Source organism: Saprolegnia parasitica (assembly GCF_000151545.1).
Source record: "Saprolegnia parasitica CBS 223.65 unplaced genomic scaffold supercont2.18, whole genome shotgun sequence".
NCBI lineage: Eukaryota > Oomycota > Saprolegniomycetes > Saprolegniales > Saprolegniaceae > Saprolegnia > Saprolegnia parasitica.
The window spans coordinates 124,809-143,257 of record NW_012156412.1 but is presented as its reverse complement, the minus strand read 5'-3'; the positions used below and the strand labels follow the sequence as shown (position 1 = coordinate 143,257).

General features: G+C 60.3%; 10 protein-coding genes across 10 annotated transcripts; 7 read left to right on the top strand and 3 right to left on the bottom strand.

The window, feature by feature from the left end:
• Nucleotides 1-357: 357 nt before the first annotated feature.
• Nucleotides 358-805, bottom strand: SPRG_05879 (hypothetical protein). Its single transcript, XM_012344456.1, has one exon. The coding sequence runs from the start codon at nucleotides 771-773 to the stop codon at nucleotides 414-416; it is 360 nt and encodes a 119-aa protein (XP_012199846.1). The 5' UTR covers nucleotides 774-805; the 3' UTR covers nucleotides 358-413.
• Nucleotides 806-1,913: 1,108 nt separating this feature from the next.
• SPRG_05878 (hypothetical protein) lies at nucleotides 1,914-2,486 on the top strand (the record flags this gene model as incomplete). Its single annotated transcript, XM_012344455.1, has 1 exon — nucleotides 1,914-2,486. The coding sequence occupies one exon, from the start codon at nucleotides 1,914-1,916 to the stop codon at nucleotides 2,484-2,486; it is 573 nt and encodes a 190-aa protein (XP_012199845.1).
• A 56-nt stretch (nucleotides 2,487-2,542) lies between these two features.
• On the top strand, nucleotides 2,543-3,674 carry SPRG_05877 (hypothetical protein; the record flags this gene model as incomplete). The annotated part of the gene is made up of 2 exons (XM_012344454.1): nucleotides 2,543-3,463; nucleotides 3,510-3,674. The coding sequence occupies 2 exons, from the start codon at nucleotides 2,543-2,545 to the stop codon at nucleotides 3,672-3,674; spliced, it is 1,086 nt and encodes a 361-aa protein (XP_012199844.1).
• Nucleotides 3,675-4,081: 407 nt separating this feature from the next.
• On the top strand, nucleotides 4,082-6,894 carry SPRG_05876 (hypothetical protein). The gene is made up of 11 exons (XM_012344453.1): nucleotides 4,082-4,136; nucleotides 4,188-4,250; nucleotides 4,298-4,446; nucleotides 4,492-4,759; nucleotides 4,798-5,025; nucleotides 5,070-5,150; nucleotides 5,198-5,407; nucleotides 5,456-5,593; nucleotides 5,642-5,964; nucleotides 6,012-6,072; nucleotides 6,116-6,894. The coding sequence occupies exons 1-11, from the start codon at nucleotides 4,134-4,136 to the stop codon at nucleotides 6,833-6,835; spliced, it is 2,244 nt and encodes a 747-aa protein (XP_012199843.1). The 5' UTR covers nucleotides 4,082-4,133; the 3' UTR covers nucleotides 6,836-6,894.
• Nucleotides 6,895-7,062: 168 nt separating this feature from the next.
• SPRG_05875 (hypothetical protein) lies at nucleotides 7,063-8,165 on the top strand (the record flags this gene model as incomplete). The annotated part of the gene is made up of 4 exons (XM_012344452.1): nucleotides 7,063-7,688; nucleotides 7,714-7,768; nucleotides 7,823-7,960; nucleotides 8,013-8,165. The coding sequence occupies 4 exons, from the start codon at nucleotides 7,063-7,065 to the stop codon at nucleotides 8,163-8,165; spliced, it is 972 nt and encodes a 323-aa protein (XP_012199842.1).
• Nucleotides 8,131-8,989, bottom strand: SPRG_05874 (hypothetical protein; the record flags this gene model as incomplete). The annotated part of the gene is made up of 2 exons (XM_012344451.1): nucleotides 8,131-8,580; nucleotides 8,721-8,989. The coding sequence occupies 2 exons, from the start codon at nucleotides 8,987-8,989 to the stop codon at nucleotides 8,208-8,210; spliced, it is 642 nt and encodes a 213-aa protein (XP_012199841.1). The 3' UTR covers nucleotides 8,131-8,207.
• Nucleotides 8,990-10,743: 1,754 nt separating this feature from the next.
• SPRG_05873 (hypothetical protein) lies at nucleotides 10,744-11,354 on the top strand (the record flags this gene model as incomplete). Its single annotated transcript, XM_012344450.1, has 2 exons — nucleotides 10,744-11,169; nucleotides 11,208-11,354. The coding sequence occupies 2 exons, from the start codon at nucleotides 10,744-10,746 to the stop codon at nucleotides 11,352-11,354; spliced, it is 573 nt and encodes a 190-aa protein (XP_012199840.1).
• A 499-nt stretch (nucleotides 11,355-11,853) lies between these two features.
• SPRG_05872 (hypothetical protein) lies at nucleotides 11,854-14,218 on the top strand (the record flags this gene model as incomplete). The annotated part of the gene is made up of 2 exons (XM_012344449.1): nucleotides 11,854-12,206; nucleotides 12,234-14,218. The coding sequence occupies 2 exons, from the start codon at nucleotides 11,854-11,856 to the stop codon at nucleotides 14,182-14,184; spliced, it is 2,304 nt and encodes a 767-aa protein (XP_012199839.1). The 3' UTR covers nucleotides 14,185-14,218.
• Nucleotides 14,219-15,141: 923 nt separating this feature from the next.
• Nucleotides 15,142-16,016, top strand: SPRG_05871 (hypothetical protein). The gene has a single exon (XM_012344448.1). The coding sequence runs from the start codon at nucleotides 15,189-15,191 to the stop codon at nucleotides 15,957-15,959; it is 771 nt and encodes a 256-aa protein (XP_012199838.1). The 5' UTR covers nucleotides 15,142-15,188; the 3' UTR covers nucleotides 15,960-16,016.
• Nucleotides 15,965-17,097, bottom strand: SPRG_05870 (hypothetical protein). The gene has a single exon (XM_012344447.1). It carries the CDS (start codon nucleotides 17,070-17,072, stop codon nucleotides 16,038-16,040), a length of 1,035 nt encoding a protein of 344 aa, XP_012199837.1. The 5' UTR covers nucleotides 17,073-17,097; the 3' UTR covers nucleotides 15,965-16,037.
• Between the last annotated feature and the right edge of the window lie 1,352 nt (nucleotides 17,098-18,449).

Genomic DNA, 18,449 nt, shown 5'->3' with positions numbered 1-18,449 from the left:
TGCTTAGAATCTAACCGGCTTTTAAAAATGCCAGCCGGTTCGAGTTGCCGAATGATTTCGCCGGAGCAACCGGATACAATTTGTACTCCTACGACGTAGCGCTACTGCGCCTCAACTTATTTTGGCGCGCTGGATCTTAGTGTGACTATACCCGCTGCAGCTGACTCTCCCGACCTGCAGCTGAACCTACACGAGAATCGGTGCTGTAGCTCAGCCTGATCCTCTCGCGTCGACTACCGGTACCGGTAGGTACCGTGCTAGATAACCCATGGATGCACCCTGGATGGAAGGAGGCGGCGGCTCCGCCGCAGGCAGGAATAGCGTCGGCGTACATCCCCCGAGAATCAAAGACTGTCGTCGCGCAAGATCAAATAGGTCGTGGTATATATAGGAGTTAACTGCGGGCAAGGCGGTTAGACCTTGGCACCAGGGTAGCCAGGGGCAGGCTGCGCGACCGGCGCACCGTACTGGGGCTGCGGCTGGGCATACATTTGCTGGCCGGGCTGGGCATACATGGGCTGGCCTTGCTGGGCATACATAGGCTGGCCTTGCTGCTGCATGTACATGGGCTGACCTTGCTGCTGCATGTACACGGGGTTGCCGTACTGGTCGTACATCTGCTGCTGGGGGTACTGGCCGCCAACCATGACGGGCTGGACGGTCTGGACGACGACGGGGCCCTGGCGGCGGCGGTCATCGTCGTCGGCGGCGGCGCAGCAGGCACCGCAGAGGGCACCGCACATCATGCACGCGCAGAGGTCTTCGCAGTCCATTGTGTTGTTCTACTTGGGAGGCGGGGAATTCGGAAATGGCCTTCGCGGGTGCTGGGTACACTCGAGTCAGGCTGCTCGTTTTTTACGAACAACTGAATTTCCAATACAAATATCTGGACATATTCAATATTTACGATGTGTTGGACAGTGCGACATGGCCCGACCAATTACAATATTGATCGTTCAAATCATGGGATAAACGACATACATTGTTGCCTATCTGCCTCACAGAATTGTAAAAAAATAGAAGGGTCCTCGGGCCCCCTTCAATGCACGCATGTGGGGCCCGATACAAATGCCCGGTTTCTGCAGGTCAACCCGACAATTGACATGCAATTTGTATGCAAATCATGATGGCAGGAAGCACCAACGTTGAAGTCACTGTCCATGGATATCCACCGCACCCACGCATGGCATCCACCACGTGGTCGTCACCAGAGGTGAAGCATCGAGGCCACGTGCCCGTCGCGGCGCTCACATTGTGACCTGACCCTGCAAAGACATGGCGCTCGGCGTCGAAGGTCCTTGCGGCGCCGTTGCCGGCCAACGTCGCAGCAGGTCGGGACGCGAGCGTTTCAGCGTCACCATTCGCGTGGCCTCGGATCCTCTCATGCGCCGCGCATTAGGAGAAGAGGTAGAGGAGGAGGTTACTTGAGCTTGGATGGGACAAAGATCAAGTGCGAAGGAGCGCGCTTTCTTTCGACATTTAGGCGATAGACACGAGGAGCTGATTGTGCAACGTGCTAGCGTAAACGGTAGGTCCCGTGACCTCCGCGCCGCGGATTTTGGCCAATGAGCAGCGTCAAACGGGCCGTCGCGTGACATCGACGTCCCACGCGCGCTGCGATTGGTCCAGGGGGGTCCTCCGGATACCGTGCGCCGGGCGCGAAGCGTGTGCTGGCGTGGGTGGCAGCGTATCCGGATAGGAATAAAAGTGGTGCCCGCGACCGACCTTCCAATTGGGCTCAAGATATCGGCGCTTGCACCGGCCGTCCTTGCCCGATCGTCGACGGATACCTGCGGAGAGCAAGAGCTGCCTCCTCCCGAACGGTGTCGCCGTCCTCGTCCTCGTCCTCGCTTGAGGAAGGCTTCTGCAAGCTGCGCCGGACGTCATCCTCGTCGCTGCCTGGAAAGGGCTACATGGGCGAACTGAGCTCGCGCTACAAGTATTCGTCGGATCGAATGACGTTCTCGTGCCCAGGAGAAGACGACGACCGCGAAGACAGCCGCGAGAAGAAGCTCATGGCACGCTCCATTTTGGAAGCGCGCGTCAAGGGCTACCTCGCCACGTCACTCTCGAACGACCTGCTGCGGCGCGTCCGCACCGACATCAACATCCTCCAGTCGCTCAAGCTCTGCGGCTTTGACCTTGGCGACCGAGGCGCCTTGCTCATCGGAAAGGCGCTCGCCTCGAACCACTCGTTACTCGTCCTCGACATTGGGTTCAACGGGATCACGGACAAGGGCCTCGTCGCCGTCGCCAAGGCCCTCGAGACAAACCAGACTCTCACAACGCTGTACCTCTCCGGCAACTGCATTGGCGTCGAAGGCGCGGCCGACGTCTCGCGTGCGCTTCAAGTCAACACGACGTTGCAGGCGTTGTACCTCAGCGGCAACGGCATTACCGACGAAGGCGCGCTGCACATTGCGACCGCGCTCAAGGCCAACAGCGCGCTCAAGTCGCTCTACTTGGGCACGACAACCTCGGCGTGAAGGGCATGCAGCACATTGCGGAATCGCTGCCGCACAATCGCCAGCTGCGCGAACTCATGCTCGGACAAAACCATGTGCGCGCGGCCGGGCTCAAGCACCTCGTCGCCGCCTTCATGACGTCCCGCGTGTCCCTCACGACGCTTGAGATTGGGCTCAACGAAATCGACTCGGCCGGCGCGCTTGCGCTTGCCGAAGCGCTGCACATCTCGGACAACACGCTCGAGAACCTCTACATGGACAACAACCCGATCGGTGACGTGGGCGCGAGCGCGCTCGGCGTCTGCATCGCCAACTCGTCGACGCTGCGGGTCGTGGACCTCAGCTACTGCAACTTGTCGCTGCTCGGGCTCCGCGACGTGAGCCTCGGGCTTCGCAAGTCGACGTCGCTCATGGGCCTCCTCGTCGAAGGCCACGACTGGTCGTCCACCAAGTACATGGTCCGCCCGCCGCCCAACATTACCGCGCTCTCGAAAGCCGACGCGCTTCAGTATGCAGCCAAGTGCATCATCACCGCGATGCACATGAACCCGGCGCTGCCGCTGTGTAAGCTCACGGGCATCAACCTCGGGTACGCGGCCGACATTGAGCGGTACCCGGTCACGTTGCCCGAGCCGCTCGAACTCGCGGCGTCGCATGCGGTCTGCGCCCTCAACGAGGCCGTTCTCGACTGCATCCGCGCCCAGGAAGCGTCCCCCGACGAAGGCCAAACACAGCTCGCGCAGCAGCAGCAACAGCAGCTGCAAGAACAGGAGGCCGCGCACACGGCGTACATCCTCACCGAGTCGCGCAAAGTGCTCGCCAAGATTGCGGCCCTGCACTTTGACGCGGACGAGCTGCAAGCGCTGTGCCAATACTACTGCCCCGATCTCATTTGCGAGGGCGCCGAGGAGCCCAGCACGAAGCGACGGCGACTCTCGCTGGAGCTCGCGCCCGACAATGTGCATGTGACGCGCCTCGCCATCTACCCGCGCGTCGAGGTATGTCCCGCATGCCACGCGTATGCCGCTCACTCGCTCTGCGTAGCGGCGCCTGCTACACGTGGTTCGGGACGACGTGACTGCCGAAGTCAAGCAAGAAGTGCTCACGGTGCTCCGGCAGCTGCACTATCTCGTCAAGTCGCTCCACTCGGTGGACCACTCGGTCGAGCTCATCGAGACGTTGCTGGGAGACGACGCCGGTCGTAGTTGAGATGTTAGGAGTCTTGTTAGCCGTGTACCAATACCGTAGTTCAGTCTGTGGGTTCCCGCATTCGCTTCTACCAGAGACAGCTATTACGTCCTCGGCGCTGCGCCTTGCACCGATCGCGGCAGAGGTGACAAATATCTTGCCAACTTCAAGTGCTACAAGGATGTTACGCCGGTTTATAACACCGTGTATCTCGCTTCCTGGCCACAAGAAGAGGCGCTTCCTTATAGCCGGCAGGTTAGACGATGGAGCGCATGCAGGACGCAGGCAAGTACAGTGCCCGTGGCGATGACAAGAGAGACGGGACGCACGGCACGGACAGTAGTAGGAGGAGGCGGGGGGACGTCGGTCGATGCGCCTTTCGCGATGTGTGTTATAACATCTGGTGTGTGTGTCATCAGTCCTGCGTACACGGCGAGGGGCAATCAAAGCTCAAGGCGCCAGCCAGAACCCTCCACCACCATGGTCTGCGGACGCGGCCGAGGTCGACGCCAGCTGACGGTCACTACCTTGTAGACGTCGCCGATCGAGGTCTACCAAGGCTGGCTCATCATAAAGACGCAGAGCTACGTCAACGTGGTAAGCCTCTGGCGCATGGTCGCGGTGACCTCATGGGGTGCGCGCAGCGGCCCCGGCACCAGCGCTACAGCGTCCTCGCCGTCCACCCGAGCAACGTAGCGTCGCTCATTCTCTTCACGTTCAAGTTCCAGCCGTCGTCGGACGAATTAGCGGCGACGCTGGCCAACCCGTCGGCCAAGTCGTACTCGGACTTGAAGTGCGTTGCTATCCTCGAGGACCATCATGGGCTCATGACGCGTAGGTTTGTGCCATGGGAAAAGCGCAACCGGGGCTTCTATCTCCATGCGCTCGACAAGGAGAACCGGCCATGCGTGCTCGAGGTCGACGTCAAGACAGAAGACCTCTTCTTCCAATGGGTCGAGCACCTCACGACCGTGCCCAAGAACATTGCGCCTCGGCCTGCGCCCATGCGTTCCGGGTCCTCGCCGCCCAAGAACGTTGCGAACGCCGGGCCAAAGGCGACGTCCGAGATGGCGCGTCGATCCACCGCGGTCTCCAGAACGCAACCGGTACTGCCATCTATCAAGAAGAAAAACCGCGCGCTTAGGCACGCGTAGGCGAGAACAATTGCTTCTTGAACGTCATCATCCAGAGCTTTTGGCACCTCATCTCGCTCCGCCGGCTGCTGCAAGACGTCACCATCAAGGACTCGGACGACGTCGCGTCCCACGTCCTGCGCGCGCTGAAAGAGATCATGCTCGCGTACGAAGACCCGTCGAGCGGCGCGCTTCACCCAAAAGTGCTGCGCAAGTGGCTCAGCCTCCTCTACAGCGCGGTCGGTTGTCTCTTGACGACAGACGCTCAAGGAAAGAAACGTAGGACAAGATGTTCCAAGAAGGCTCGATGGCCGACGCAGAAGAGACGCTGCTCACGATCCTCAACCTCATGCACCAGCAATCGGTACAACGAAATGAGGTTGATACATTGAAAGTTGACGCGATGGGTAGGACGTGACGGAGCTCTCCGAGTTCGACAAGAAGGCGCTCAAGTCGCGCAGCTTCCTTCTGAGCGCGAGCCAGTCGGGCTTTGAGGAGAAGCCGATGGCGGTCTTTGACCCGAAGAGCATTCCCCACATTGTGTTTTCGCACCAGATCTACGACCGGTCCGTGTGCCGGGCGTGCCACGCGTCGTCCAACTGGGAGCTGTACAGCAACTTGGTACTGCCATTTCGTCGCACTTTGGTCAGGATCCCAGATCTGGTCTAGGTCTTTTCGATATATGCGACCGACGCGATCGCGCGGCCGTACCGCGACATGGAGGACATGCTCCGCGAGATGCCCAACAACATGGACGTCCATGGGTCGTGCCAGGCCGAGGGCTGCAAGGGCAAGCTCGCCACCGAGGTAGCACACGGCTGCAGTACGATCGCATCGTGCTTATCCTCTGCGTAGCGCGTCATTCAGCGGTTCCCGCCCGTGTTTGCCATCTCGTTTCTCTGGGCAACCAATAGCCCACCGAAAGAAGAGATCGAGTCGCTCTTACACATCATTAGCGACTCGGTGGACCTCTCGCATGCGTTCACAGCGCAAGGCGAGGCGGCCAAGCACGCCAAGTTCCTTGGCGGCCTCAAGGCCCAGTACCGCTTCCGCGGCTTTGTCTGCTACTACGGCCGGCACTACTTTGCCTTCTTTTACAGCACGGCGCACCAGTCGTGGCTCCTCTTTGACGATAGCAAGGTCACCGAGATCGGCGATTGGCCCGACGTCATCCAGCAGTACGTCTCTTGAGACCAATGTCCCGATCCTGAGATGTCCCTTCTAGCTGCGTCAAGGGTCGGTACCAGCCAGTGCTGCTCTTCTATGAAGTGCCCGACAGCCGCAAGGTACGAGAGTCTTGCAGCGCTCCGTCGTCTCCACGCTGCGTAGGACTCGTCGATCGCGCTCTTTCGCAACTTTACCGTCGGGGCTAACGGTACGGTCGAAGGCGCGGTGAAGCCGCCGACGATCGCTGAAGAGGCCGCATCGACGCGCGAGCGCAAGCTCTCGGACACGGGCAAATCACTTTTACGTGAAGTCCTCGGTACGACGTCGTCGCCGCCGTCCTCGTCGTCGTCGTCGTCGTCGCTGCTGCAGCTCTCGTCGTCCGGTGGCTTTGGCGCGATCGACGAAGGCAACGCGCTCTTCCAGAGCATCAAGGCTGTGAACGCCGCGATTGCGATGCCGCCACGCACCAACATCATGAACAAAGTCTGCGAGAGCGACGAGTACGATGTCGAGTTCCCCGTCGACGCGGTCGTCCTCGGCCTCTACTTGGAGAAGATTGAGAACGACTTGTGCGTCACGGCCTTCCCGCGCCTGCCCAACGGCGACGCGATGGGCGCCGAGGCGTCGGGCCAAATCGGCCTCTTTGACCGGCTCGTCATGGCCAACGGCCACCCGCTGGGGCACTACTCGGTCGACCGCGCGCTCAAGATGATCCAAGGCCAAACGCGCCCGCTGCGTATTCGCTTCCAGCAGTCGACGCGCATCAAGCAGCTGATCGAGATGGGCTTTGGCCAAGAGCAGGCGGTTGCAGCCCTCTTGGCGTCGCGGGGCAGCGTCGAGGGCGCGGCCAACCAGCTCTTCAGCACGAACCGAGGGCCGTAGCCGGTTAGACGACCCAAGTAGGCGACTCTGCCGTAGTACATATATGTATTGCTTTCCGATTCCGTCGCTCTCTCTTATGTTGCCACGTGCCCAACTGATCTTCGCGGCTTTTCCGACGGAATCTTGGGATCCGGATGCGACTGCCCCATCCGGATCATTTCATTGGCGTCGAAGCTGGATGGTTTCTTGAATATCTTTCGTCAGTAGAGAAATCGGAAGCAGCAAGCATGAGCGCGGTCGAGGACGTGACGAAGAAGACGGGCGAGCTCGTGATCGAGGACGTGGAGGCGGAGGTGGCGCTGCCGCCCGCCGTCGCCGCGCGCGTGGCCCACCTCAAGACGCTCCAGGAGCAGCAGGCGGTCATCGAGGCGCAGTTTGAGGAAGAGCGCCGTCTGCTCGAATTGAAGTACGAGAAGCTGTACCAGCCGCTGTACGATGAGCGTGCGCTTGTCGTGACGGGCGAGAAGGAGGTGGCGTCGGCGGACGAGAAGGCCAAGGAGGCCGAGCCGTCCGTGGGCATCCCCAAGTTCTGGGTCAAGGCGCTCATGAACCACCCGATGGTCGAGCAGATGATCACGGACCGCGATATCCCGGCGCTCGAGTTCCTCAAGAACGTCAAGTCCGAGTCCCTCACCGAGACGAACGGCTTCCGCCTCGAGTTCCACTTTGCGCCCAACGAGTTCTTCACGAACGACGTCTTGACCAAGGTCTACGACGTGGCCGAGGGCCCGTCGGGCGATGCGATGCTCAAGAACATTGTTGGCACGCCCATCAACTGGAACGAAGGCAAGAACTGTGCGAGAAGAAGAAGAAGATCAAGCAGAAGGCCAAGAACGGCGGCGCGACGCGCCTCGTCACCAAGATGAGCCCTGCGACAGCTTCTTCCAGTTCTTCTCGCCTGTCGAGATGCCCACGGAAGACGAAGAGGAAGAGGTACATCATCTTCTTCGTTATGGGCCTCATGAACTCACGCATTCTCTGTGGTAGAGCGACGAGATCATGCACCAGCTTGACACGGACTTCCAGATTGGCTTCACGATCCACGAAACGATCGTGCCCCAGGCCGTCTTGTGGTTCACGGGCGAAGCCGAAGTCGACGAGTCCGATTACGAAGACGACGAGGACGTACGTCGCTGCCCCTCGCTCGCATCGTCCTCACATCCATGATGTGATCTAGGACGAGGACTACGACGATGAAGACCTCTCGGACGACGACGACGATGACGACGAGCCGCGTGCCAAGAAGGGCGGTAAGAAGGCCTTCCCGGGCCTTGAGAAGCCGGCGGGCGCCGAGTCGACCGAGAAGCCCCCGGAGTGCAAGAACCAATAGAGATCCACCCGATGCTATGAGTTTTGAATGCTGAATTTATACCTACGACGCGTCTTCTTCGTCCAGCTGCACGAGTGGAGCCAACGACGGACGACCGTGGGCGCACTGGAACGGCAGCCGACAATGGCTCAGCTGCCCCAGCAGCAGCTCGCACGCCCGCTGCGAGAGCACGTCTCCAAACATGATGGCATTGCGGCAAGCCCGCGAGTGCAAGAGACGCAAAATCACCGGCGGGCGTGGCGCCGACGTCCGCTGCCGATCGGCGTCGGCGAGGAGCGTTAGGTACTCGGTGCAGTCGTCTTCGTTGGCTTGCCGGTGCTCCACGAACGGCGCCGTCGTGAGTTCCTGGCGTGCGTTGATGGTAAAGCCCCAGTGCTGTAACGTTTCTTCGTGGTGCTGAACAAGCGCTTGCTCGCTGAAATTCAGGCGGAGCTGCACAGGCTCGTCGAGCTCGGCGCGAGGAAAGGGCCGAGTCCCATTGAGGTATGTCGCCTCCAACGCCTCGAGCTGGATGCGCTCGTCGGCGGCGTGCTGATCGATGGCACACAGCAGCACCGGCGACGTCCGCGTCGCAAAGAGGATAAACTTGCGGTCACTTGACCAAGCACCGTGATGTCTTGTAGGGAGGCCTTGGTAAACTGCACCGAGAGCGTACGCGACGCGCGTGGGTTCTGCGCAAAGACGCTCAGGTGCGTTGCCACATGAGCCGGAAGCCGTCGCCGTCGACGCCTGGGCTCCTCACGGCTGGTTGTAGTCGTGGTGCCAAAGTACTTGGTGCATCGACGCTGGTGTACGGCGGGTGACTCACGACGCGTCGGTGACATCGCTTCAGCGCGCTTGGTGCGGGTGGCTAAGAGCAAAACGTGCAGCGATCCAAAGCACGCACAAATTGCAGGTACTAGGAAGAAGGTCCACGCTTCGCGCCCAGATTGCATCTGTAAACTCATCTGGCAGGCCTCGACGTCGCTTGGCGTCGGGCATTGGTGCGTCCACAAGGCCCGTCTCGGCGCAATGCGGCAGCACCGCCTGGAGCTCGCCGAGCATCGTCACCAATCAGGCCCATTGGGTACCGACCGGTACCTGCAAAAGGCGGCAAACGCGCTCGAAAAGGCGTCGACGTTGCGAAACTCAACACGCGGCGCTGGGTTCGCGTCGACGAGGGCGGCCTCGTCGCCCGAGCAGGTCACGTGTAGGACAATGACTGGCCATTCGTGGAACTGCGATGACGAGGTGAGTCTTGAAGCGAGGTGCGCGTAAATGCAGTCTTGGCAGTCTCTCTCGAAAGCTTGGATCCACCGCCCTTGGAAGCTCACGCACACGTAACCTTGCGTGACTCGCTTGAGCTGCGCCAACCGAGCACCCATCGTCGCAGAGGCAACGCGAAAATCGCCAAACGCGATATGGCCCGCCATTCGGAATCGGTCATCGTAGCAGGAAAAGGCCTAGTACAACAACACGACACACCGTGGTTGGCATATTTGGAACGAGACGTTTCTACCTGCGGCATCGTAATCGGCACGCTACCACCAAGGAGGGCAAAGGCCTCCAAAGGGCACGTCACTCGGGGTAGAGCGAGGATGCGGGCGTGGCATTCTACAAAGGAGGTATCGTCGCGCCGACGACGGTGCAAGATGTGCGCACGGAGGTCGATGAGCTCGAACGATGTCATCGTATGGACAATCGCAAGCCGCGAGAGTAGCGTCGTCAGGAACGAGATGAGCTTGGCCCGATGCGACGACGCGGCGGTGCGCCAAGCATTCTGTCGGACAGGCACGTTCGCATAGAGGTCGTGGACCTGCACCAGCGTCCCGGGAATGCACTGCTTGGAGCGAATGCGCCCGTTGAACGTCACATGTCCCCGCTGTATCATGCAAGTGAAGCCAGCTCCGCGCAGCATGCACGGACCTCGATGGTTTTACGGTATGTATTCCAGCTCGCTTCGTGGCGGCTCTCGATCGTCACGGACGCCATGGTCGCAAGGCAGCGCAGAGCATCTCCGCGAGTCCCATACATGGAGGTCCCTGGCGCTGTACCATCGCGATCTCTCTTGGAGGTTGCTACCAAAATGGATGAGGACCATGCGCAATGAACGCTGGACGTGTGTACCTGCAGCTTGGCCGACGAGACGACACAGGTCTTGCGACTGGATGCCATGACCTAACGCAATGCTCGACCTTGTGGCTGACGAAGGCCGATGGAGGAGCACCATTGTCCTGCACCGTGAACGAGAGACCCTCGTCGCCGAGGCCGACGACGACGGAGGCCGCATGGGCGTCGATGGCGTTGACGATGACTAGAGATCATGCTGCATCTTCCTCGATCGAGCCTCCATGCGTCTACCTTCCTGCAGAGCCGCATGGACGTCGGGGATCCGCTGCGTCGCCCAGACGAGGTCGCATGTCCCATCGTCGAGCTTCCAGATCGAACCCATGATCCGGGGAAGAAGGAAATTTCTCTGAGATCGTTTTATTTTATTTTATTTATTTGTTGTTTTGGCGCCAAATCCCACACAACGCACGTTGCGCGCGATGTGTGAAACAAAACGATTGGCTACTTTTGGTCCAATCCCATCGCGGCCATGGATTCACCAGCCAAGCCTGCAGCCTGCGAGAGCTGCCACTTGGACCTGCCGTGCGACCAAGACTTCTTCGCGACCTTTGGCCTCTACGTCTGTCGCTCGTGTCGCTACGACAGTCCAGCGTACGTGCTGCTGACCAAGGACGCGGCGAAGAAGCGCTTTCTCCTACCCGACAGCGCCTTTGAAGACCTCCCATGCTTGCGACGGCCCAACCCCAAGAACGAGCGCTTCGCACCACTCAAGCTCTTCTTGACCAAGACGTGCGAGGCCACATGCATCGAATTGTTCGGTAGCCTCGAAAAGATGCTGGTAGAGAAGGAGCAGCGCGAGAGGAAACGCTTCGAGAAAGCGGTGTCGCGCACCAAGTCGGTCGTCGCCAGCTACGGCAAGCGAAAAGCAAGCCTCTCGACGCTCAGCGGTGCTACAGTAGGTACACACTTTGCTCTATCACGTCACTGAGGTAGCTCTTTCAGGCGCCCAAAGCCAAGAAAGCCAAGCCGGTCGAGGTCGCCGAGCACGAGCATGCGTACGACACACACGAAGACCAAGGCGATGGTCTCTGGGTCAAGGCCTGTGCGTGCGGCCTGCGTGTAACATATCACAAGCTTTGATAACGCGACGTCCATGTCGGCTTCAAGCCACTGCACTATTGTCAGCTAGCTTGCAGAGTTTGGTAGCCTTGTGCCCCGTCGTGGCGAGTCGGCACTGCTTCTGCTTGAAGCTCACGGGTCCATAGAAATCCCTCGTCCTTCAAGCGTTCGTGCACTACATTGTACACTGCGGGCATGGTCCATGGACCGTGCACCTGTGCCGTCTGTTGCCAACGTACGCACCTACTGCGGCGTCTCTACGCCCGACTGCGCCATTCACACCAGGCGTCGTTCAGCAGCGAACCACCCGGCGCCATTGGACGGGGAATGAGAAAGCGGTTCCATGCGCCGACGTCGCCGAGAGCCACAGACCGCTCGTCTTGCGCCAGCCGGCGTGGCACGCGCTGGATCTTCGACGAACGAACCGAAGATCGAGGACGTCGCTCGGGGTATCCGGATGCTGGCCACGTGGCCGGATACGCGCCGGGTGCATGTTTCTTGCCATTATTTCGTCCGCAGCATGGCGTGGTTCGCGTCCAAGGTGAACCTCTCGACCATCGTGTCCCAGGGACTCGAGCATGTGCACAAGCTCAAGGACGACGTCGAGAAGCAGTTTGACGATGCTGTCTCCAATGGCAAGCCGGCGCCGAGGGCCTCGCCACTGCGAAGCACGGCCATGACGCCGCCGCTGCATCCGGCGCCCGCACCGTCGCCGCCACGGTCCAACCCGACATCGGCCCAGCACGAAGCGACAACCGCAAACGACTTTGCAAAAAGTAGCATCCCGACGCCGCCCCGGTCGTCTGACGGCAACAAGAAGCCGCTCAACTTTTTCTCCGAGTGGAACCTCGGACCGCCGTCGCACCACGAAAAGTGATCCGTGGCCATCAAGTCGCCCAGCGTCAACTTCCCGTCCGTCAAGTCGGCAGCACCGGTCGCCCAAGTGTCCCCTGTAAGGCCAGAGACGTGCTCGCCACCGACGCCACCGCTGACGGGAAAGCGCGAAGATGATATGTCTTCGGAGGATGCTACCAACGCTGCCGCTCTCGACTACATCAAGGCGCACTCGATGCCCATCCAAGTGGCAAGCGTGACTCTGCCTCCGACGACCTCGGACGAGAAACCCCCCGAGGATGACAGCTCGCTCTCGATTGGGTCCAGCGTGTCGACGGTGCTCACCGACGTGGATGAGCGTCCGTCGTCAACGTCGTCGCTGGCACCGTCGTCCACCGAGGACTCGGCTGCAATGGAAGCCCTGCAAGCCGAGCTCGCCAAGACGCAGGCGCTTTTGACGGAGCGCGAGAATCAGCTCTTGTCCGCTTCGGCCAAAATGACCAAATTGATGGAAGAACTCGATGCCGCCAAGTCGGTAGCGTCCTCGGACGCGGTCGTCGCGCAGCTGCAGCACGCTTTGCACGAGAAAGAAGAGCAGTTGTCGCAGCTTCTAAACGAAGGCCAAGCGCTCTCTATCAAGCAAGGGCAGTACGAGGCCCGTTTGCGGACTCTCCGGAAAGAAAACAACGACCTCCTCGACGAGCATGCGCAGACCGTCGCCGCGCTCGAGACGACGCAGGCCAAGTGGGAGACGGCGCGAAGTCACCTCATGCAGGCCGAGGACGAGCGCAAGGCGACACACGCCAAGCTCCAGCAACTCCAAGCCCACTCGGACGAGCTCCGGGCAACGCTAGCGGCGCTGGAGACCGCCAACGCCCGCGTCCAAGAGCTGGAAACACAGCAGGCACAGTGGGCGGCCGACAAGGTGGCACTGGAAGCATCCCAGAGCGCTGTGGCCGACAATGGCATGCTCGAGTCGACGCTTGTCGAGATGCAGAAGCGTGTGGCGGCCGTCGAGCGCGACGCCGCGCGTCGGGAAGAGCTCTCACGCAGTGAAATCGCGTCGTGGAAGAAGCGGTACCAGGACACCGTGTTGCGCATGGACACGCTTGCCGAGGAGACGACAGGCGCGACACAGCCGCTGCTCCGACAGCTCTCGCAGCTGCAGCAAGAGCATCAGCAGCGCGAGCTCTTTTGGCGCACGTTCCAGCAGTCGGCTGACGTCCAGCTCCAGACCAGTACGCTCAACTGCCGGAATCTCGAAGCGCAACTTGCGTCCGAAGTCGCGACGCGCCGCGGCTTGGAAGAACACATTGAGACGTGGCAGAGCCAGATTCACGCCGTGCAGCAACAGCTGGAGCAAGCCTCGGCGCGCATCACGACGCTCGAAGACGACGAGGCCGCCCACCTCGAGGAGCTCACGCAGCTCAAGAGCTACATCTCAACGCTTGAAGCTGAGAAGGCGGCGGCGACGACCAGCTCGAGCAACGATACCAACGCTGTCGTTGCGGCGCTGACAGCCGACCTCGCGCGCGCCAAAGCCCAAGAAAGCACGTATTTGGCGCGGGTGCGGGAACTCGAGCAGCAGGTGGCCGACCGATCGCGTCCCTCCTATCGCGAACGCAAGTCGTCGGCCGAGCTCCTCGTCTCGGAGCGGGCAAGTGCGACGACGGGAGATGTCTCGCTTATCGAGTGGCACCAACTCCAGCAAAAGGTGCGCCTCCGCGAGAGCGAGGCGGCGCTGCTCAAGCAGCAGGTAGACGAGCTCGAGGCGGTCAAGGCGTCGAGCAGCCAAGCCATGGCGACGCTGCAGCAGCAGAACGCAGCCCTGGAAGCGGCGGCCGCCGAGTTGGCATCCACAAAGGCAGCGCTGGAGGCTGTGACGGTGCGCCAGAACGTGCTCTTGGAACTCCTCGGCGAGAAGGAGGAGCAACTCGACGAGCTCGAGACGGAGTTTCGCGAGTGCAAGCAGCTCTACCAGCGCCAGATCGACACACTCACAAGGGACCGCGTCTGATATTATTTAACACCAGCGCCCACAACCAGTTTTGAAGTTTGATATTTCGCTTTTTTGGTTGATTTCGACAACAGCGCGAGAATGCATCTCAACTCGGTTCCCGTTGCCAGGGCCCATGAAGGTCGGTCACGACGACGGGTCATCGCTCGGTGGCATGCGCAAGCTGCATGCGCACTGCACCCACGGCCGCAAGATCTCCCCGATCGCACAACACAGCGACGTCGTACGCCTTGCAGTGGCACCCTTCCGTCGAGCTTCTTTATCGAAGGACCAACTGAGCTTACTGGTGATCGCCACACGCTGCGCTCTTCTTCGTCGTCGACGACACCAAGCCAACTCAGACGCCAAGGACACGTGTGAAAACGGAGCTGTGCAGAGCCAAGCGCGCGAAAAGTATCTTTGGCCGACCTCGTGGCGCCGGCAGAGTCGCATGTACAAGGCTGTGGGCTCGTCGCCGTTGTGTCGTCGCATGGGCAGATGCGATTGCCGCCACCGCCAGGCATGTCGTAGGTGCTAGTATACAATCCGCGCCGCGGGAAGGTCGCCATGCCGTCGCAGTGCACCTGCACGGCGCTGCATTAAAAAGTAAGTTAGGCGACGATGCTTCCACCGCCAAGCATCTGTGAGCGCAAGCAGCTCGATGTACACGAGTACCTTTCGACGGCTGCCAGCGCGCGGCGTCGTCGCCAGCTGGAGCCAGCAAGTACACGGTACATGGTGGCATGGCGACCTGCGATACGTGCGTGTGTGTAGCGAGGGCCGGTTGCATCAACGTCGTCGTGCTTCCACCGGCGCCAGCCCAGCGGCGGCATGGCCACCGAGCCGAGCGCCCGCTGGCGGTGGCCGAGGCTGCTCAAGATACGCTGCTTGCCTCTGCCGCAGCTGGTGCGGAAAGAACCGGTGGCGATTTTATTGCGATCTCCGGAAAACGTTATCCGGACGCTGGAAAATTTGGTTTGGTCTCTGGCGCATTCGCATATCTTCCTCGCGGTCCCGACATCAGCATGCCCACGAGCTCGCCCGAGACGACGACGACGACGCCCGAGACCGAGGTCGAGCGGCTTACGCGCCGCAACGCGTACCTTGAGGCTGAGCTGCGCCGGTCGCGCGAAGAGCTCGTGCGCTTTGGCTCGGACGCCGAGCGGTCCGAGGAGCGCCTCACGAACAAGCTGCTCATGCGCCTTGGCCAGCTCCGTCAAGAGAAGGAGCAGCTCGCGCTCTCGGTCGAGCGCGAAGAAGAGTTTCTGACCAACACGCTCCAACGCAAGCTGCGCCAGCTTCAGCAAGACAAGATTGACCTCGAGAACAAGCTCGAGACGGAGCAAGAGTTTATGGTCAATCGTCTTCAGAAGCAACTCGAGGCCGCGTTGAACGCCAACCCCGGCAGCCAAAACGCCATCTTGGACAAGGTCAACCTCGAGAACGAGCTTGAGCAAGAGCAAGAGTACGTCGTGAACCGTCTCCAGAAGCAAGTTCTCTCGGTCAAGGTGGAGAAGCGCAAGATGGAGACGCGCCTTCTCGAAGAAATGATGAGCATGGTCACGCTCCTCGAAGTCCAAGTCTACGCCAACGTGCCGGCGGTGACGGCGCTCGACAACCTTGAGCGTGAGCTCCATGCAATGAAGGACTCTATTTACGTGCGCATGAAGAAGCAGCAGGCCGCGCCCATCTCGGACGACATTTCCGAGACGCACGCGCTCAACAACGAAGTGCTCCTCGAACAACTTGCGCCCGGGTTCCAGCGGCCGTCGTTCAGCCGACGTGGAACCTTGTAAGTGTGCCGAGTCGTCGTCTTTCAACGTCAATACATACATATATATTAGTCGACTACCTTGCACTGTTGAGCTATACGATTAGAGTGCCTGGCGAAGCAAGTCGGCCTGCGTCGTACTCAGCGAGGTGGGAAACTGGATATCGAAATGCACGTGCAGATCGCCGCGGCGCTGCGGCGTCTTGGAGAGCGGCATGCCTTCGCCCACAAACACCTTGCGCGTTGTCGGCGTGACGACGCCGTCGAGGCGAAGGTTGACGTTGCGTCCGTCGAGCGTTTTGATCGAGAGCGTGCCATTGCCGACGAGCGCATCCTTGAGCGAAATCTTCGCCGTGTAAATGAGCGTGTCGCCGTCGCGCTTGAACTTGGGGTGCGCCTTTTCTTGGATGACAAACATGATGTCTTGGGCGGCCCGCCCGGGCAAGAGGTCGCCTTCGCCCTCGTAGGTGAGCTTGGTGCCGGCCTTCCAGCCCGGCTGGACTTTGACCTCGAGGATCTTCTCCTCTTCACGCATGGCGTTGGTGCGGTCGTCGTAAATTTTGCGCGTAATCTTGAGCTTCTTGGTGCACCCCGTGTAGAGTTGCTCGAGCGTGCACTCGAGGTCGCGCTTGAGCGGCTCGGGGCGCTTGGCCTTCCGTTGCGGGCTGCCAAAGCCGCCGCCAAACGAGCCCTGGCGGCCCATGCCCATGTTGGAAAACATGAACATCGGGTCCATGTGCTCGGCCTCGTGCGGGTTGGACGTGCCAAAGAACTGCTCGAAAATTTTGGTCGGGTCGGTCGAGTGAAACGAAAAGCCAGCGGGGAAGCCGCCTGATGAGCCAAACGATGCGCTGCCGCCGGGGAAGAAGCCGCCGGCGCCGCTGGGGCTGCCGCCGGGCTGCGGCATGCCGCCCTTCAGGCCCTCCTCGCCGTACTGATCGTAGATTGCGCGCTTTTGCTTGTCGCTGAGGACTTCGTAGGCTTCGTTGACCTCTTGAAACTTCTTCTGCGCCGCATCGGCGTTGTCCGGGTTCTTGTCCGGGTGCCACTTGAGCGCCATCTTGCGGTAGGCCTTCTTGAGCTCGTCGTCGGTCGCGGTCTTGGCGACGCCGAGCACCTGGTAGTAGTCAATCGCCATTGTCTTGTGCGAATTCGAATTGGGTAATGACGTTGCTGTGTACCGCAAACGTGCATTTTGGATCGAATTTCCAGAATCTTCTCGAAAGGCCAGCCAATCACATCTCGATTTCTCCAGATGGCGACCTGTCTTTGACACGACGCGGTTCCCCAGCGCGTCGACTGGAGCAACAGCTACACCACTATTACCACTAGCTGCACGAATTGCAGCAGCCTACGAGCGTCCTTGCGCGAGCGTTGGTGCTACGAGCTCATCAATATTCTCATGGAGAGGAGGTGGCGTTCCGTTGATTACAAGGTTCCGGGGAGGGGCTGGTAGAAATGCAGTGTGGACTGCTTTTGTGTTGAGATCGTCGGTCTCCTTAGCGCGTGCGGCGGCATGGGCGCGTCTTCTGAAGGCGCGCCGCTTTGGCCGCTGCATCTTCGGGCGGACGTTCGGTGCATCATTTTGGTTCTACGACATCTTGGATGCCGTCCTTTGGTGGTCTGCGTTGCGCAATGCCTGCTTTTTCTGCTGCTGTTGGCCAATGAGAACGTAGCTGCGGGTTCATTTTGTCCACTCAAATACTGCACAGACAGACTGCAGACACGGCCTGTGGGCTGGTGTCACCAGGAGGTTGCTACGAGTACAATGGGCAGTATTCCATCGACCTAGCGTAGTATTCGGCAAGGTAAGACTGCACGTTTACGATTGTATACTTGTCGACTCTGCATTTGGTGCGGCGCTGGCGTCGACTGCTTCGCGACGCAGTGTGGTAGCGCTGGTTGGATCGCACGACCAGGAGCCCATCCTGGACACCACCGATAGATACGCTGCCACGTATGGGAATATTAACGCTGCACAATCTATTAAGGTATGAAAATACTTTTTAGGCGGGCAATTAACGTCTGAAGATACTTTCGGAGCCATTGGCTTTTTGGGGCCGGCCAGTCGAGCGTGGTAGCCAGCACGACCCGAGCGATGCAGCCGCGCAGAGTACAAAAGCGCGCCGCCTCATGAGCTTTTGACAGGACGCAGCGTCGCAGGTCACGCTTCTCCAGCGTGCGATACAAACACCAAGTACACGCAGCGCGGCGATGGCTTGAACGCCTTTACAGCCCTCGGAAGTGATCTCGTTGCCGTGTCAAAAACGAAATCGCATGTCCCTCTACGACCCGCTCTACCACCAGAAGCGCGCTGCAAAGCTCGCCGATGCCAAGTTGGCGGCCCAAGATGCCCTCATGCGTAAGCCAAGCCCGACGGCAGCCACGAACCAAGGTTCGCGTGCCACCGCGTTCGGGCGCAGCACGACCCCGACGATTGTCCGCCAGCGTGCGACGACAACTGTCCCGGTGACTGCGCGATCGACGATTCGGTCGACGCAAACGCCTGCCACGA

Bases quoted from the DNA above. Each gene is read 5' to 3' on its own strand.
- SPRG_05879 (XM_012344456.1), bottom strand. From the start codon at position 773: ATGGACTGCGAAGACCTCTGCGCGTGCATGATGTGCGGTGCCCTCTGC.
- SPRG_05876 (XM_012344453.1), top strand. The intron at 4,251-4,297 runs GTAAGCCTCTGG...GGGTGCGCGCAG, and splicing joins CGCAGAGCTACGTCAACGTG to CGGCCCCGGCACCAGCGCTA. The intron at 5,151-5,197 runs GTACAACGAAAT...CGCGATGGGTAG, and splicing joins ACCTCATGCACCAGCAATCG to GACGTGACGGAGCTCTCCGA.
- SPRG_05871 (XM_012344448.1), top strand. From the start codon at position 15,189: ATGCCCACGAGCTCGCCCGAGACGACGACGACGACGCCCGAGACCGAG.
- SPRG_05870 (XM_012344447.1), bottom strand. From the start codon at position 17,072: ATGGCGATTGACTACTACCAGGTGCTCGGCGTCGCCAAGACCGCGACC.